We start from the raw sequence: 18504 nt of genomic DNA, 5'->3' as shown, positions 1-18504 counted from the left end.
AAGCCTCCGAACGCCACGTTCTGTGAAGTTGTGGAGTCCAACCATTCAGCACCTATTGGTAGTTTCATTGATCTTCTACCTTTTTCTGTAGTACGTGAACATTCGACCAGCTTCGCCATTTTCGAAAAACTCGTTCAGAGGCTCTGCATAACAATAATCTGTTGCTTATCAATGGATTTTCCCATGTGAAGCCCACGTCTTCACTCGGGTGAGACACCCCGTGCACGTCTGCTCTACTTACATAATTTTGTTACTGCGTCACGTGTACTCAACGCAACCGGGCGGCATCCAAAGTCGCGGTGTGCAGTGGTCATAATGATTTGGCTGAACAGTGTATATAACTAAGTTTGTACTACATAACCCTCAGTGCCCGAGTCCTACTCGCACATCCCCAGTTTTTATTTTTCCTCTCTACACTAGCCTCGTAGTTTCACTAACACATTCTCTAGCTCCTTATTTTTTCTTCAACTCTCACTTCTTTAGCCTGCTTAGCAGAGGTGTCGTTTCACGTCGCAGGAAGTTAATGGGGATCAAGAAGGCATCCTATCAGTTTAGACTCGCTAGTCTTCTCGGTTAATAAGAGAGTGTACTGAAAAGTAATGCCTCTAAACATTTTCATATGAAAAATCTTTCATATGAAAAATCTAGGGCTGTGGCCAGACCGAGCTGTGCTAGCAACTCTGTCAGGTGTGAAGATTGTGTCAATCTGCTCCAAGATTCGCCCGGGCGTATGGGCAGTTGCTCCATCCTGTTGGAAGTAATTGTAATTTTTTTTCCTTCTCCGTTAATGTTGCCACATATGGTCGACCAATCGTAACACATTGCTCCCAGCGAGGCCAGTTTGTTGACACCGTCGTTGCTGAATATGTGACTTTGTTGATTGAGTCATAACCTCACCTCTACAGCTCCATCACTATCAAAGTGAAGACCTCTAAGGCATTCTTTAAGCTTTGGAAACGGATCAAAACCGGATGTGGCCAAGTAGGAACTGTATGGAGGATGTTCGATGACAGTGAACTCAAGGCGTCGGCTTGTTGCAGACGTGGCAGCGCTCCTGTGTGGTCTGGCATTGTCACGCTGAAGGAGAGGGTTCTCCATGAGTGGGAAAACTCTTCGAATTCGTGCTTTCAGTTTTTCTGAGTTTTCAGTTCTCGCAGCGACGTAGTTAGAGGCCACACTGCCACGTTACACGCTACAATTCGGAGCCCTCCTGCGACAGAGGGTTGCGACATGCGTCAGAGAAGCGGGAAAGTCGATCGAGTAATACGATTGACATGTAATAGCTCAACCGCTATTGAGAATAGGATAAAAAATTCGGAGGCACTCCTTTACAGCACACCCTAGTATTTTCTCGCTAACGCTACCAACATTTGTCTCTAGAATCATCAGAAGTGATGAACCCAAAGCCTCTTCGTAACTGTATCTCACGCTAAAATTCGTTTCTCACAACCTTATAATATATACACTAAATACCTCTAGTAACGGATATGAAGAATTCAAACAAAAATTCTCATATAAAGTCAAGCGATTCGTTAAGCTGTACAAACAACATCATTTCGTAGAGCTCCGGTACTCAAAATCAAAAACCAGTCACTTCTTGACCACTGAGAATTCGTTAACGTTTATCTGTATGCACACTGTTGTAGCCTTAACACTGTTATAAAACAGCTAATGGAAACTAGTCACAAAATAAAATAGTTATTCTTAGTGTTGCTATGGTCGCATTCTCAGACACTTTGACTGCTAAAAACACCGTTGTTCTATGACTCAATGGGCACAATCCATTACGTCTTCAAGATAATACTCCTAACACAAAATTCGCCTTCACTGTGCCACAGTAATGCACATAATACTTCATTATCTCCCATAATGCAACATAATCCTTACCCTAACTCATCGTCATAATAGTATCACATGACATGAAATCGTCAGTTCATCATAAGAAATCGTAATACCTCAATTCACAGGCACCTCGCAGCCATTTCGTAGAGCTCTGGGATACGACGGACTTAATTCCTGGGACGCAATCTCTTTTTAGCTATCCCTCCTGTGCTCTCCGTACATCTTTGATAGAACAAATGGTCGACCAATCGTATCATTATTTGGTCCATCCTGTAGACATGTACTAGAGAGGCGTTCTGCATCACTCTGTGGGGGCCGGCCGAAGTGGCCGTGCGGTTAAAGGCACTGCAGTCTGGAACCGCAAGACCGCTACGGTCGCAGGTTCGAATCCTGCCTCGGGTATGGATGTTTGTGATGTCCTTAGGTTAGTTAGGTTTAACTAGTTCTAAGTTCTAGGGGACTAATGACCTCAGAAGTTGAGTCCCATAGTGCTCAGAGCCATTTGAACTCTGTGGGGTATTTTGAAATTCTGAGAGCGTACACTCTTAGAAGAGACAATGAACATATTGCTTCCTCCTAAGTACATCCCGTGAAAAACCATGAAGGTGAAAGTAGAAAGATTCGCGCCCATAAAGAGGCTTACCATCAATCGTTCTTCGAACGAACCAATCGCAACTGAAAAAGAAAAAGGGGTTGGTTCACAAAGCACATACCACCACAGGCGATAATGTGGATTACGGCCGGCCGGTGTGGCCGTGCGGTTCTAGGCGCTTCAGTCTGGAACCGCGTGACCGCTACGGTCGCAGGTTCGAATCCTGCCTCGGGCATGGATGTGTGTGATGTCCTTTGGTTAGTTAGATTTAAGTAGTTCTAAGTTCTAGGGGACTGATGACCACAGAAGTTAAGTTCCATAGTGCTCAGAGCCATTTGAACCATTTTTTGTGGATTTAGATCTGGAATCTGACTGGACCTGAAAAGCACAAAGCCCAGGTGAATGAGTACATCACTGGTAAGTGGTGCACTGGTCTTTAGAAGTCTACTTGATATCTCATCGTATCCATGTGATTCTTTACTCTACAGTGGTTTGGTGACTACTTAAATTTCTATGTTTATTCTTTCCTGGAGCTGCATGTGACATAATTGTCTTAGAACAATACTTTTTATAATTCCTTCCTTGGCCTAAAACATCCCCATCGTATACATTGAGGTATGTTTGGTCACCAATTTATTCGCCACTGGCCTCCAGTAACTGTAGGTGGTTGTTTGTGGAATACCGTGCAAGTTGCGTGGGGGGAAACTCACAATTACAGATCCGTCCTGTCTTTAATTTCATGTCATTACGCTCAAAATATATGCTGACAATACGTGTTTCATTTCATTCTCAGTTTTCAAAGCCGGAGTCACTTGCAGCTGTGTAACCAAAACAATTCGTGTGCAGGTACTCTGGTGCCAGCCGCTACAATGATCATCGTTGCGCTGGTGGGTTGCGACAGCACCGTCATCATTGCGATGTTGGCGCTCAGTGGCTTCTGCACCGCCACCGACTTCACGAGCTCCTACCTCAACATGCAGGCCATCGCCCCCAACTACGCAGGCACCATCGTCGGCATCGTCAACATGTACGGCAATCTGACGGGCATCGCAGTCCCTTACATCGTCGGTGTATTCACCAGCACAAACGTAAGTCGTTACAGCTCTTCTGGGAACAATACACGCTGCATTTCAAAATGATTCATTAGGCTATGTGCAAAGGTCACTCAGCAAAAGGACGGATATGTGTTCCAGTCTCTTAACAGATTCTTTAAAAAAACGACATTTATTTTTCAACGTAATTATCCTCTAGTTCAATACACTTAAGCCAGCGCTGGGCAAGCTTCTTAATTCCAAGCGCAGAGTTCTTGGGGTCGTATGATTAACCGTTACGCCCTGCTGCCTGGACTTCACCTCGATCCACTAAGAATTTTTTTCGATGTGTTAAAAATGCATCCAGCTTCCATCTCCAGTTACAATGCGGTGAAGCTCCCCTTCAGCCTCGTACTGCCGCGAAAGCACCCCGCACACATCCAAGCGCCTTTCTTTCATTTCTGGTGTCACCCACCCACCACTCACACACTTTGTTGAACGTCAGTACGTCCTGAGCAATATGATGGCTGATCCAAGATTAATTGTTGCTGCAATATTACTGACCGCAATACGCCTATTTTCCCGTATCGACTCATCAATTTTCGCATTCTCCGTGACTGCGCAGACAGAGTGTCCTGGGCGTGACGAATCTTGAGTACTTGTTACACTCCATTTGAATTTAACAGCCCACTCGAACAATTGTGTTTGACTCATACAACTTTCACCATTTTGTGCTGCCATCAGACGATGAGTTGCGATTGGTTTCAGCCCTTCTGCTAACAGAAATCTAATGACAATCTGGTGCTCCATGTTGGTGAAAACCTTCAAAGGTGCCGACACTTTGTTTCACTGATTCCCATCATACTGTTCGCGAGACAGGCTTGCCAGGCCTATCTGATAATACACTGATGTTCAGAAAAAACGAAACACCTTGAACAACTAGAGAGAGGACGTTCATATTCACAGGCCATGTACATTAACATGTTCAGCAGGAATGATTAGCATTTCAGTCAACTCGGTTCATTACGTGCCCTGCTGCCTAGTTCACACACAGTCCGCCGTGGGCCCGCATGACTTGTTCCATGAATGATGGCATCGAAGCGTATAAGGCGCTAATGGTGTCATGTGTTATATACAAACAAACTTCTTTCACCTGTTTCCAAAGTTCATCTGTGGTAGTTGGTATTGGGTCACAGCACTGCACCCGTCGTTTCACCATATGCCACACAGTTTAGATTGGCGACAGGTCTGGTGATCTGACGGGCCAGGGCAAAAGGCTGACATCCTGTAACACCAAAAACGCACGTGTTCGTGCAGCACCATGTGGTCATGCATTGTCTTGCTGAAAAATGGGGTCTCGAGTGTCGTGCTACGAATTGCAAGATGTCATTCACGTATCAGACTGGCCACAGTGCCCTGGACGCATTCGAACTGTGATTTGTGGTTGCGCCCAATTGCATCCCAAAACATAAGGCCTTGAGCTGGCGCCCTATGTCTTGTGCGAATGTGACAAGTGATGTCATTCGACACAGCATTACCAGCTACCATATTTCTGCACATTCGTCAAAGTGGCGGAGAAGTGTACGACGCGCACATAACCCATGCCATAGTAAACAGCGACGGATTTACAGTCCTGATAGTGTACAATGTGTTGCACTGTTCCGTTGCTGCACCAGATCTGAGGAGGACGCACATCTGTCCTGCAATGCCATTCCGATGAGGTGTCGATCTTCTCGGGGAGGGGGAGTCTGGGTGATGCGACGTAACCCATCTCGTCGTGGTCTATGACTTTCCATTCTGCATACCCCCGTTGCACTGCCGGAACACTTCGCCCTACACGAGCAGCAATTTCCTGGATGGATGCATCACATTCTCTCATGCCATAATGCGCCCTCTTTCAAACTCACTGATTTGACAGGTTCGCGCATACGTCTGGGAAGCATCCTGCACATCTGCTCAAGTCACACTGATCTGTTACCTTAGGTTTATAGAGACACCGAGAGCCGCAGGCACATTTTACCGGTAGGCGGCGTTGCGCCATTATATCGATGTTGATCTCGAACCCGCGGACAGTAATGTACATGTCTGTGAAAATGAACGTCCGTTCCCTAGTCGTTCAGTTTGTTCTGTTTTTTTATAAACATGAGTTTAGTTCTAGAACACCACCGTAAAAAAAGCAAAGAAAGATAAACTTTACAGACGTATTATATTTTTTATACAGCTTTTTCAGTTATTTATTCAATGAACCTTGTATTCTAGATAAAGAAGAGAGAAACCCGGGATGGGTTTTAAGTGACGTTCAGGACAGCAGAGTTTTTGTTTCCGAAAGAACTATCCGATTTTACAAGGGTATACGTTTTACACGCAAGCAAATGCATCCGCGGAAAACTTTTTACAGTTACATCTAGGAGCAAACGTTTCATGTAGGGGAAAGTCGGGTAGTGTCGGACACAAAAAATTTTTGAGAATTACAAGGTGTGTCTGAAAAGTTCGGTAAATGGTCTCAGAAAACAAAAAAAAATACAAATAAAATAACTTTACTATCCTTAAAATACATCATCATTAGACACAGCACACTTCCGACATCACTCCTAAAGCTGTTTGAAACTACCAGCAAACGGCTCTTGTGGAATCGCTCGATGGACTGTGATCAGGTGCAATCTGCGAAGCGTAAGTCTTTCAGGGCTAATTTACGATGGGAAACCAAAAAGAAGTCTGCCAGTGCCAAATATGGAAAATAAGGAGGAAACTGAAAACTAGTCACGTTGAGTCGAGCGAGAAAGTGGAGCACGCAGACGTTGCGGATTTCCAACAGCGCGTGACCAAGGTGCTTCGAGGCATTCCGCAAGAAGTTTTGCTGACAGTTTCCAACCAATGTGAGAAATGTGTTGTAGCTAATGGTGATTACTTTGAAGGACAGTAAAGGTGTTTTGTTTGTATCTCTTGATTCTTTTATTTTCTGGAATCACTCACGGAACTTTTCAGATCCAGCTTGTACTGAAACGTTCTTCACACTAAACAATGCCCTAATACGTTACTAAATACGGTTATAAAACTCAGTGGCATTATGTATGTACGTTGACTTTTTAATATCTTGTTGCCCTTTTGCATTGTGACCGTTTAAATTTTTGATTTATTTTATTGGATATGAAACTGTTATGTGTAAAAAAGTAATTTTTGTTGCAAAAATTATTCAAATAGATAGTAAATGATTGTAAATTTGAACAGGTTCATTAGCTCGTCTAGTTTCTTTAAGACTCTGTCAACGTGTTCCTTGCTAAAACTTGCTATTTGCTGCAAATTCGGCGTCTCAGCCGTCCTCAGCCTTAAGTCATGATTTCTTTTGCTAAAATCGTAGTGAAATTCGTTACCGACTCTCATTTTTGTTTTATTGAACTTATGCTTTATTTTCAACTACCCTGTATGTTTATACGCTAGATTTAATAACTCATATTTACTCAAAGGCGTAAGCTGGCTATCTAAGAGTGTACTGTGATCGTACAATACAGTTTTCTTTTCATCACTGAATATTCTCGGGTAAAACTTATTTTCCTAAAAGGGGTCCATGGCCACTTCTTTGTTTTCCGTTAAAGCCTTACAGAGGTTGCCCTCTCTGAACGCTTGAAACATACGTGACTTTCGTGATTTTTTCAAGTAAAATAAAAAGGAAGGCTAAATCTACAGTCCCTAACACTTCTCTCTTAAAGGAATGATTTTTGTGTCCACATCGGACGCTTCCTGTCACCAGTGTAGCCAGGTAGGTTGGAGGACCCTTTCTAGCCGAAACATTGGTCATCGTCAGGAATTCCCGAAGCCCTCCTACTGGACCTATAGCGAAACAATTTTCTATAAGTAATTTTCAATGTATTTTCTTTCTGCGTAAGAAGGATAAGTGGAAAATATAAAGTTCTAACAAAATGCTGACATGTTGAAACAAATGTCATTTCCATCCTCCACAACATCGAGCCAAAAGACTTTTGAAGATATCGCAAAACGGCCACGTACGCTGATAGATAATTCAATTTAGAATTTCGGCATCAAATTCTGATCGAAATGTAGTGCACCCTTTTATTGTTGTAGCAGTTCATATGGTGTACATGAAATGATTACATTTACAGATCAATAGCACAAGCAGTTCTGAGGTACTAGGTATCGACCCATGCATTCATATTAGTAAGTGGTGTAGCGTCCACGGGCGGCAGTCCAGGCGCCGTCTCTGGTATCTAGCCTACCTTACAGTAGCGAATACTATACTGGGATACGCAGTGCCAGCCTGCTCGACTTGTTCGCGTAGTTCTGTAGGAGTTGTTGGTTGACGAGTCGTACAGGTCTAACAACATCTGCACGTACCGAGCTCTACTTAGCGTCCCATCCAGAGATACTGAAGGTGAACAAGAGATGTAGCTTATCGCACCCCAGACCACAAATGGTTCAAATGGCTCTGAGCACTATGGGACTTAACTGCTGAGGTCATCAGTCCCCTAGAACTTAGAACTACTTAAACCTAACAAACCTAAGGACATCACACACATCCATGCCCGAGGCAGGATTCGAACCTGCGACCGTAGCAGTCGCGCGGTTCCGGACTGAAGCGCCTATAGCCGTTCGGCCACCGCGGCCGGCCCTAGACCACAAGGTCAAGGGTGGGGCCAGTGTGTCTTGGAGGAATGCAGTCTACGAGACAACGTTCATCAGGTCTACGTCATACTCGCAAACGACCCTCACTTGCATGCAGACAAAATCTGCTTTCGTCGCTGAAGACCACGTCACGCCATTCCATCTCCCAAGTGAACCTCTGAGGCACGAGTTGACCCGTGCACGTACATGCTGTGGCGTGAGTAGATGATGGGCGAGAGTTGTGCTAGTCAGTAGTCCCACTGCTAATAACCAGTTCACAACAGTTCATATTGACACTTCTGGACTCACAAGCCCTTGTATCTGTGCTGTGGCAACTGTACACTCTACCACTGCTGCCCTTCGAATGTGACAATCCTTGGGGTGTGGGGGTCCTTGTTGCGTGGGCTTGTAGAACATCTTTGGGTGCGAAATGTTCACGTGACCACCGATACCAACATCGTTGCACAATTGACGCAGCACTTCAACTCGTGTGGCAATTCTCCGAAAGTACTATCCCAGCACTCGGAGGGTCACAGTTTGACCCCTTTCAAATTCTCTCAGTTAGTTGTAAGAACCACAAGCGCATCTTCGTGGCATGGTTGCCTGCTTGCCTCACACGTTTGCCCCACACTGAGCCTGTTGTGAGCATTTCCACTCTCAACTTATATTTGTCGCCAATTTGAAAAATACGATATCGAGGGAAATTTGTTTAAACTTTTGAGTTATATTTTTTGTAGTTAACATACCTCTGGCCAGCGATCCCTGGAACATACAGCAATCCTTCAGGATCCAAAAAGAGGTCCTCCTCCATCTTCTTCAAGGCCACGGTGGTCCTGAGGGCCTCTTTGGCCGCTTCTGTCACCCGCTGCTCTGCTCGCTGGATAGGCTTTTCGTGCGCTTTTGAGCAGAAGCTGGAGCACGTTCATAATTTCCATGATGACTGTTAGGCCGCCGTTGAAATAGCATGTCGACTATTTTGCTCCCGCTGTGAATGATTTTCGGACACAAGTTTTGACAAATTGCCTTGTAACTCGATGACTGGGGATGGCTGATCCATCGCTCATGCAGCCCACTGCTAAAAATGCTCTTACATTCAGGTTGTTAGCTGCTTGTTCTTTCATATTCAGGTTGTATGTACATACACATTCTGCAATATGCCCTAATTAAAATATCCTTTTACATGCGTAACTTAGACGCATGAAATAATGTGATAATGCTGTCTGACTGCACCCTTAAAGACATATGACAAAATGACAGAGTAACTTACTTCGCGCAACATACACACACTACGCTTAAATATTTGACTGAATATCATGAACGTACTAAGCTGCAGTAAATATATAAATTCATCGGAATAATGTGTAAATAATAGTTTTAGTGGCCAAATTGGTGCACTGGACGTGCTTGGCCCTGTCTCTCGCCCTAGCCTTTCCATTTAGGAATCTGAAAATCACGTTTTATACAAAGTGATGATCTGTCAGCTCCTTTCGTAACTGCAACCGTTGACTTGCTCCTGTTCTGTGAAAGCCTCCAGGGAAAAATGTAGGAGGGGTCCACTCGCTGTGGTATTTAAATATAAAAGTTATTTGTAATAAAATTTCTGTTGAACTGTGTTTCTTCCGAAGGCAAAAAGAACTTTGTTAGAGATAGTTACCGCTGATTGCCAAGTACAATTCGGTCGAAAAGATGTCAGGATTTTAAAATATCGGCAAGTAAGCATGAATAAACTTTGGGAAGAAACGGCACGATCGTATTTAAAGCATGATTAAGTCGACCACGGCCCACTTAACAGCCGTGTGTAAAACACGTGGTACAATGACCACCAAAAAGAACTCTCTAAGACTCAGAAAATACATAAAAAAATTCACTGAAAGGAAGCGAGGAAGATTAGGAACGACATCGAGGTCATTAGAGAGAAAGCACAAGCACGTAATGTTTTAAAGATGGGGTAAGTAAATCGACCGTGCCCATTCAAAGGAACCATCTCGCCATTTGCCTGGTGCGATTTTGGGAAATCACGAAAACCTAAATCTGGATGGCAAGACGCGAATTTGCGCCGTCGTCCTTCCGAATGAGTCCAGTATGGTAACTACTACACCACCTCGCTCGATGGAGAAGCTCGTTGAGTGGGAGTGTGATGAATTCAAACGCCCTAGTATTATTAATACTGTGGTAACGTAACCGTACTCAAGTGCAAAACTGAAAGCAGTCTCGTCAGTGAAAAGAACATTTAGCATAGAAGGTATGTTCATTTCGATCACCAACGTTCAGCCAGAGCAGAATTGACATCCTTCACGGAGAGTGCAGCTATTTATACAAAAATCGAATTTTCCAGAATTCTGGTATTTATAGAAAACTCGAAAATCCCAGAATATACAACTATTACAAACATAAGATAATTCAGTAACCTTCCAGAAATGATAAACAGTAAATAAGAAATAACTGGTTGCTGAGAGGTTTGAACTGGCGAGCTGCAGAACGTCCGACAATCCTGCTAAGCACTAGGCCACACTGCAAAAGTTCGCTGAAATGTTAACCGTTAACCATTTCACCATATAACATACGCACCAACTTCACATAGATTCTGCCTAAATATAACTCTATTACGTGGCGTCTTACTGTACGTTCGTGTCCAATACTATATCCTTTGTGTGTTTTCAAAATGAAAGTTCCCGCTACAAACAATGTAGTCTCGTCGCTTCTTATTGGTAGGTCACAACCGGCATTTCAGAGAGTTTCTTATAAGCATACTACCGAGTGTGTCAAAGACAGTCATGCTTTCAGAGGTCGGTTGCTCGGTACAAAGTACATCTTGCAGAATATCTGCGATTTCAAATGCGTGAAAGAATATCTGTGCTCGAGTTTGTGATTTTGATAGACGACTTTCAAGGTGACAATACAGTGCCACACTTCTTCTAGAAAATCTACATTTTCGACATGTTACCGCAGTTGTGCAAAAAATAGAAACAGAGATTACTGCATAATAGGTGTAAAACAAATCATAGGGTTGTAGATAGAGAGATGCTGAATGAAAAGAGTTTTGCTGACAAGGGATCAACGCGTGAAGCCTTCAGTGGCTACGCAGCATAACATTGTCAAATGATCTGTCACAAAACCCAAAGCATTTCTGGTCGTATGTAAAGGCTGTTGGTGGCATCAAAGTTAGCGTCTGGTCACCCGCGAATGGGGCGGAAACTGAAGCTGAGAGTAGCAAAGCAAAAGCAGAAATGCTTAACGCTGTTTTCAAATGTTACTTTACAAAGAAAAACACTAGAATAATGCTACAACTTAATGCTCGAATAACTGCAAAGATTACGAAACAGATACTAATATCAATGGCGTTGAGGAACAGCTCCAGAGGCTCCAGAGGCTCCAGAGCCTGATGGAACCCCTATACCGAATTTGCTCTAGAATTAGGTCCTCTTTTAAGAATAATATACTAAATATTCCTCGAACAAAAAACTGTGTCCAGTGGTGGGAAGAAAGCACAGATCACGGACTTTTACAACAAGGGCAGTAGAATTGATACACGAAACTACCTCCAGTATCCTTGACATTCATTTCTTGTAGAATCTTAGAACATACCCTGAGCTCAAATGTCTTGAGGTATCTCTAAAAGAATTACATCCTCGACGTCAACCGGCATGGATTCCTCAAACATCGATCAAGTGAAACCCAACTCGCGCTTTTCTCCCATGACATCCTCGAGCCACTGAAAAGATGAGTGAAATAAGTGGTAGTGTTGGTCGTGTTGTGAAACAGCTGAAATCGTTAAAACTGAACGTAGCTCCAGAGCCCGAAGGAATCTGTGTCAGAATCTGTACAGAATTAGCGGTTGCGTTAGCCCCTTTCTTAATTATAATCCGTCTTATATACCTCGAACAAAAAGCAGTGCCCATTAATTGGAAGAAACCACAGGTCAACCCGTTTAGAAGAAGGGAAGTGGAAGCAATCTACAAAACGACAGTCCAATATCTCTGACATCAAATTGTTGTAGCATTTTCGAACATATCCTAATGAGATATCCCGAGCAAAATGACCACCTCTTTCCCAACCAGCACGGATTCCGAAAACTCACACTTTTCTCATACGTCATACTGAAAGCTTTGGATCAAGGCAGTCAGTTAGATACAGTGTTCCTTGATTTCTGAAAAGCATTTGACTCAGTTGGCATGTAGTAAGTACATGGAAACATTTTGGTCGTTAACAACTTTATTTATGACGCGTTTCGAGTAATCATCATCGGATAAAATATGTTTAGGAAAGCTCATACAAATGAGCAGTATAAGAAGAACATACAATCTCATGTGCATTTGCCGTTGGGCGTATTTGCGAAACATATTATTTTCAGGCGTCGCGTGCCAGAGACTGGTAGAGTCTGCCATGAGAAGTCTCAAAACAACATCTTTTGCAAATACGCTCAACAGCAGTATCCAGTGAGATTGTATGTTTTTCTTGAACTGCTCAGTTGTATGAGCTTTCCTAAACATATTTTATCCGATGATGATTACTCGAAACATGTCATAAATAAAGCTTTTAGCGTCCAGGATGTTTCCTTGGAATTACTAAGTGCCAAGTCTGGATGATCGCATATTTCACAGATGGAAAACATCATCAGTCAAATGGTAGATTTGACTCTGTACCACGCCAAAGCTTATTATAAAAAGTACGATTATATGGGTACGAGCTGAAATATGTGACTGGATTGAGGACCTCTTGTTAAAGAGGATGCAGCATGTTATCTTTGATGGAGAGTTGTTGCCAGATGTAGAAGTAACTTATGGTGTGCTCCAGTGAAGAGTGTTGGGGTTTTTGCTATTCATGTAGTATATTAACGACTTTTCGGACAATATTGATATGAAACTCATACTTTTTGCAGATGATGCAGTTATCTATAATGTGCTGTCTGAAAGAAGCTGCATAAATATTCAGTCAGATGTTGATAAGATTTTAGAGTGGCGCGAAGATTAGCACTTGCTTTAAATGTTCAGAAATATAAAGCTGTGCAGTTCACAAAACGAAAAAACCTATTACTTTATGACTATAACACCAATGAGTCACAGATAAATTAGTCAGCTCATATACACACATCAAAAAAAGTTTTGCATCACCTCGGTTCCGGAACCTGCGCAGAAAACTGGAATAAACATAAACATCATTTCCGCCCTTTCTATTGTTCATGAAACCCACACATTGCATGTTATACCACCATACAGCGAGATATTCAGAGGTGGTGGTCCAGATTGCTGTTCACACCGGTATCTCTAATACCCAGTAGCACGTCCTCTTGCATTGATGCATGCCTGTATTCGTCATGGCATACTATCCACAAGTTCATCAAGGCACTGTTGATCCAGATTGTCCCACTCCTCAATGGCGATTTGGCGTAGATCCCTCAGAGTGGTTGGTGGGTCACGTCGTCCATAAACAGCCCTTTCCAATCTATCCCAAGCAAGTTCGATAGGATTCATGTATATAGAACATGCTGGACACTTTATTCAAGCGGTGTTGTTACCCTGAAGGAAGTCATTCACAAGATGTGCACGATGAGGGCGCGAATTGTCGTCCATGAAGACGAATGCCTCGCCAATATGCTGCCGATATGGTTGCACTATCGGTTGGAGGATGTCATTCATGTATCATACAGCCATTACGGCGCCTTCCATGACAACCAGCGGCATACATCGACCTCACCTAATGCCACCCCAAAACAGCAGGGAACCTCCACCTCGCTGCACTCGCTGGGCAGCGTGTCTAAGGCACTCAGCCTGACCAGTTAGCCTCCAAAAACGTCTCCGAAGATTGTCTGGTTGAAGGCATATGCGACACTCATCGGTGAAGAGAACGTGATGACAAACCTGAGTAGTCCATTCTGCATGTTGTTGGGCCTATCAGTACCGCGCTCATGGGGTCGTGTTTGCAAAGATGGACCTTGCCATGGACGTCGGGAGTGAAGTTGCGTATCTTGCAGCCTATTGCGCACAGTCTGAGTCGTAACACGACGTCCTGTGGCTGCACGAAAAGCATTATTCAACATGGTGGCGTTGCTGTCAGGGTTCCTCCGAGCTATAATCCGTAGGTAGCGGTCATCCCCTGCAGTAGTAGCCCTTGGGCGGCCTGAGCGAGGCATGTCATCGACAGTTCCTGTCTCTCTGTATCTCTTCCATGTCCGAACAACATCACTTGTATAAGAACGTAGGCTTCCGCGGCCGGTGTCATAATGATTGAAATTCTTCTCGGTATTATGCCGCGTCACTGGTAAAAACTAACAACACTAATAAACTAAAACCGACGTTTCGGCCGAATCGCCACGGCCTTCCTCAGGGCACGACTGGTTTTGCATGGGGATAGGTGTTTCTATTTATTACAGACTATCCATGTCTGACGTCACTGTTGTAAAACTTTTAATTGGCCCTCTAATATGATTGGCTAGTCATGACGTAAGGGAAGATGGAAAGAAAGAGGCTATTCGTGGATGTCCATCTCGTCAACGATTGGTAGCTGTCCGCCACTCAGCGTTCGGCTTCTGTTCGACAAGTTTTCCTCCTGGTGTGCGCGGAAGTGGACTGACAGTTTCTCTACAGCTGTTTGTGCAGATACGTCCGCGTCCCGTGTAGCTTCTGAACCGCGACCGCTCGCGGCCCGTTGGACTGGGATGGCCGGCAACCACGCTGCCGAAGGTAAACTGGGACACAAAATGTACCGGAAACCAAAGCACGCTAATCGGTACCTGCACGCGGAGAGCCACCACCACCCAGCTCAAAAGTACCGAATAGTGTGCGTTGGTTTCCGGTACATTTTGTGTCCCAGTTTACCTTCGGCAGCCTGGTTGCCGGCCACCCCAGTCCAACGGGCCGCGAGCGGTCGCGGGCAGAAGCTACACGGGACACGGACATATCTGCACAAACAGCTGTAGAGAAACTGTCAGTCCACTTCCGCGCACATCAGGAGGAAAACTTGCCGACCAGAAGCCGAACGCTGATTGGCGGACAGCTACCAATCGTTGACGACATGGACATCCACGAATAGCCTCTTTCTTTCCATCTTCCCTTACGTCATGACTAGCCAATCATATTAGAGGGCCAATTAAAAGTTTTACAACAGCGACGTCAGACATCGATAGTATGTAATAAATAAAAGCACCTATCCCCATGCAAAACCAGTCGTGCCCCGAGGAAGGCCGTGGCAATTCGGCCGAAACGGTGGTTTTAGTTTATTATTGCTGCTAGTTTTTAGCAATGACGCGTCATAATATGCAGAAGAATTTTAATCACTATCAACATCACTTTGGTTCACTCCGAGGCGCGTTGCGTGATGTCCTTAGGTTAGTTAAGTTTAGGTAGTTCTAAGTTCTAGGGGACTGATGACCATAGATGTTAAGTCCCATAGTGCTCAGAGCCAACTCCGAGGCGCCTGGACACTTCCCTCGTTGAGAGCCCTTCCTGGCAGAAAGTAACAATGCGGAGGCAATCGAACCACGATACTGATCGTCTAGGCATGGTTGAACTACAGACAACACGAGCCGTGTACCTCCTTCCTGGTGGAATGACGAACTGATCGGCAGTCGGACCCCGTCCGTCTAATAGGCGCTGCTCATTCATGCTTGTTTACATCAATGGGCGGGCTTAGTGACGTCTCTGAACAGTCAAAGAGACTACGTCTGTGAAACAATATCCACAGTCAACGTCTATCTTCGTGAGTTCTGGGAACCAGAGTGATGCAAAACGTTTCTTGATGTATGTAAATACCAGAGTGTAACACTTTATAGGGATATGAAATGGAATGATGAAATAGGGTGCGGCGTGGGTTAAGCAGATGGTAGACTTCGATTTCTTGGTAGAACACTGCGGGAATGCTATCAGTCTAAAATAAGACTGCATACAAATCACTCGTGCGACCCATTCCACAATATTGCTAAAGTGTGTGAGACCACTAACAGGGGATATTCAATTAGATATTGAACGTGTGCAGAGAAGGACAGCACGAATGGTCACAGGTTTGTTTGACCCGTTGGAGAGTGTCACGGGGATCCTGAAGAAGCCGGCCGATGTAGCCGTGCGGTTCTAGGCGCTTCAGTCTGGAACCGCGTGATCGCTACGGTCTCAGGTTCGAATCCTGCCTCGGGCATGGATGTGTGTGATGTTCTTAGGTTAGTTAGGTTTAAGTAGTTCTAAGTTCTAGGGGACTTATGACCACAGTTGTTAAGTCCCATAGTGCTCAGAGCCATTTCAACAATTTTTTTGATCCTGAAGAAACTGAACTGGCAGGTATAGATGTTAACTCTTCCGATAAAGCCTACTTGCAACCCCTAAGTATCGCTCATTTATGGATCGTGAGGATAAGATTAGAGTAATTACTGTACGGAGAGAGACATTCAAACAATCATTCATCTCACGCTCCATACGTGAATGGGACGGGAAGTAACCCTAATAACTGGTACAATGGGACGTACCCTCTGCCTTGCACTTCACGGTGGTTTGCCGAGTATGGATGCAGATGTAGAAAGCCAGATCTCGAACATATCCGAGTGCCCGATATCTGTAACTGTTTTTTCCGCTATAAAAGAATGGACTCAAAATACACTCCTGGAAATGGAAAAAAGAACACATTGACACCGGTGTGTCAGACCCACCATACTTGCTCCGGACACTGCGAGAGGGCTGTACAAGCAATGATCACACGCACGGCACAGCGGACACACCAGGAACCGCGGTGTTGGCCGTCGAATGGCGCTAGCTGCGCAGCATTTGTGCACCGCCGCCGTCAGTGTCAGCCAGTTTGCCGTGGCATACGGAGCTCCATCGCAGTCTTTAACACTGGTAGCATGCCGCGACAGCGTGGACGTGAACCGTATGTGCAGTTGACGGACTTTGAGCGAGGGCGTATAGTGGGCATGCGGGAGGCCGGGTGGACATACCGCCGAATTGCTCAACACGTGGGGCGTGAGGTCTCCACAGTACATCGATGTTGTCGCCAGTGGTCGGCGGAAGGTGCACGTGCCCGTCGACCTGGGACCGGACCGCAGCGACGCACGGATGCACGCCAAGACCGTAGGATCCTACGCAGTGCCGTAGGGGACCGCACCGCCACTTCCCAGCAAATTAGGGACACTGTTGCTCCTGGGGTATCGGCGAGGACCATTCGCAACCGTCTCCATGAAGCTGGGCTACGGTCCCGCACACCGTTAGGCCGTCTTCCGCTCACGCCCCAACATCGTGCAGCCCGCCTCCAGTAGTGTCGCGACAGGCGTGAATGGAGGGACGAATGGAGACGTGTCGTCTTCAGCGATGAGAGTCGCTTCTGCCTTGGTGCCAATGATGGTCGTATGCGTGTTTGGCGCCGTGCAGGTGAGCGCCACAATCAGGACTGCATACGACCGAGGCACATAGGGCCAACACCCGGCATCATGGTGTGGGGAGCGATCTCCTACACTGGCCGTACACCACTGGTGATCGTCGAGGGGGCACTGAATAGTGCAGGTACATCCAAACCGTCATCGAACCCATCGTTCTACCATTCCTAGACCGGCAAGGGAACTTGCTGTTCCAACAGGACAATGCACGTCCGCATGTATCCCGTGCCACCCAACGTGCTCTAGAAGGTGTAAGTCAACTACCCTGGCCAGCAAGATCTCCGGATCTGTCCCCCATTGAGCATGTTTGGGACTGGATGAAGCGTCGTCTCACGCGGTCTGCACGTCCAGCACGAACGCTGGTCCAACTGAGGCGCCAGGTGGAAATGGCATGGCAAGCCGTTCCACAGGACTACATCCAGCATCTCTACGATCGTCTCCATGGGAGAATAGAAGCCTGCATTGCTGCGAAAGGTGGATATACACTGTACTAGTGCCGACATTGTGCATGCTCTGTTGCCTGTGTCTATGTGCCTGTGGTTCTGTCAGTGTGATCATGTGATGTATCTGACCCCAGGAATGTGTCAATAAAGTTTCCCCTTCCTGGGACAATGAATTCACGGTGTACTTATTTCAGTTTCCAGGAGTGTATTTCCTCGGGAAACGCAGAAAAATGCAAGCAGAGAAATAACGATATTTACGTCACGTTACACTGCAGACTAGAAGGAACATGTGCTATCAGCAGTTGTGGTTATCTAGCGCATAGTGCACGACGCATTATGGCTTGTCTTCACCGACAGTTTTGAAAATGTTAGATTGGACTCAGGAGACCTGTACGTTGGCTAACCAGTTCACGGGATTTGACTTTCTTAGATTTATTTATTTGTGCAAGTTGAAAGATACGGGACAGCAGGAAAAATATCAGTTAGAAGTAAAAAAAAGACGTGGATAGCGGGTGAAGAGCGATAAAAACATCCAGGTCTGAAAGAAAATCCACAGACCAATTACTAGAAGAAATGAGCGACGAAAGAACATTAAAATTTTGCAGAGAAGAAAAAGTAATTAACTGA

General features: G+C 45.1%; 1 protein-coding gene across 1 annotated transcript in view; it reads left to right on the top strand.

Annotated features, from left to right (window-relative positions):
* LOC124790041 (sialin-like) overlaps positions 1-18504 on the top strand; it is a 122828-nt gene that overhangs the window by 92202 nt on the left and 12122 nt on the right. Inside the window, exon 8 of the mRNA XM_047257598.1 lies at positions 3281-3522. Coding sequence (XP_047113554.1) covers positions 3281-3522 — 242 coding nt within the window. The remainder of the gene's footprint in view (positions 1-3280; positions 3523-18504) is intronic.

The sequence above is a fragment of the Schistocerca piceifrons genome, chromosome 3, assembly GCF_021461385.2.
Source record: "Schistocerca piceifrons isolate TAMUIC-IGC-003096 chromosome 3, iqSchPice1.1, whole genome shotgun sequence".
Classification (NCBI taxonomy): Eukaryota; Metazoa; Arthropoda; class Insecta; order Orthoptera; family Acrididae; genus Schistocerca; species Schistocerca piceifrons.
This window is presented reverse-complemented; position numbering and strand designations above follow the sequence as displayed.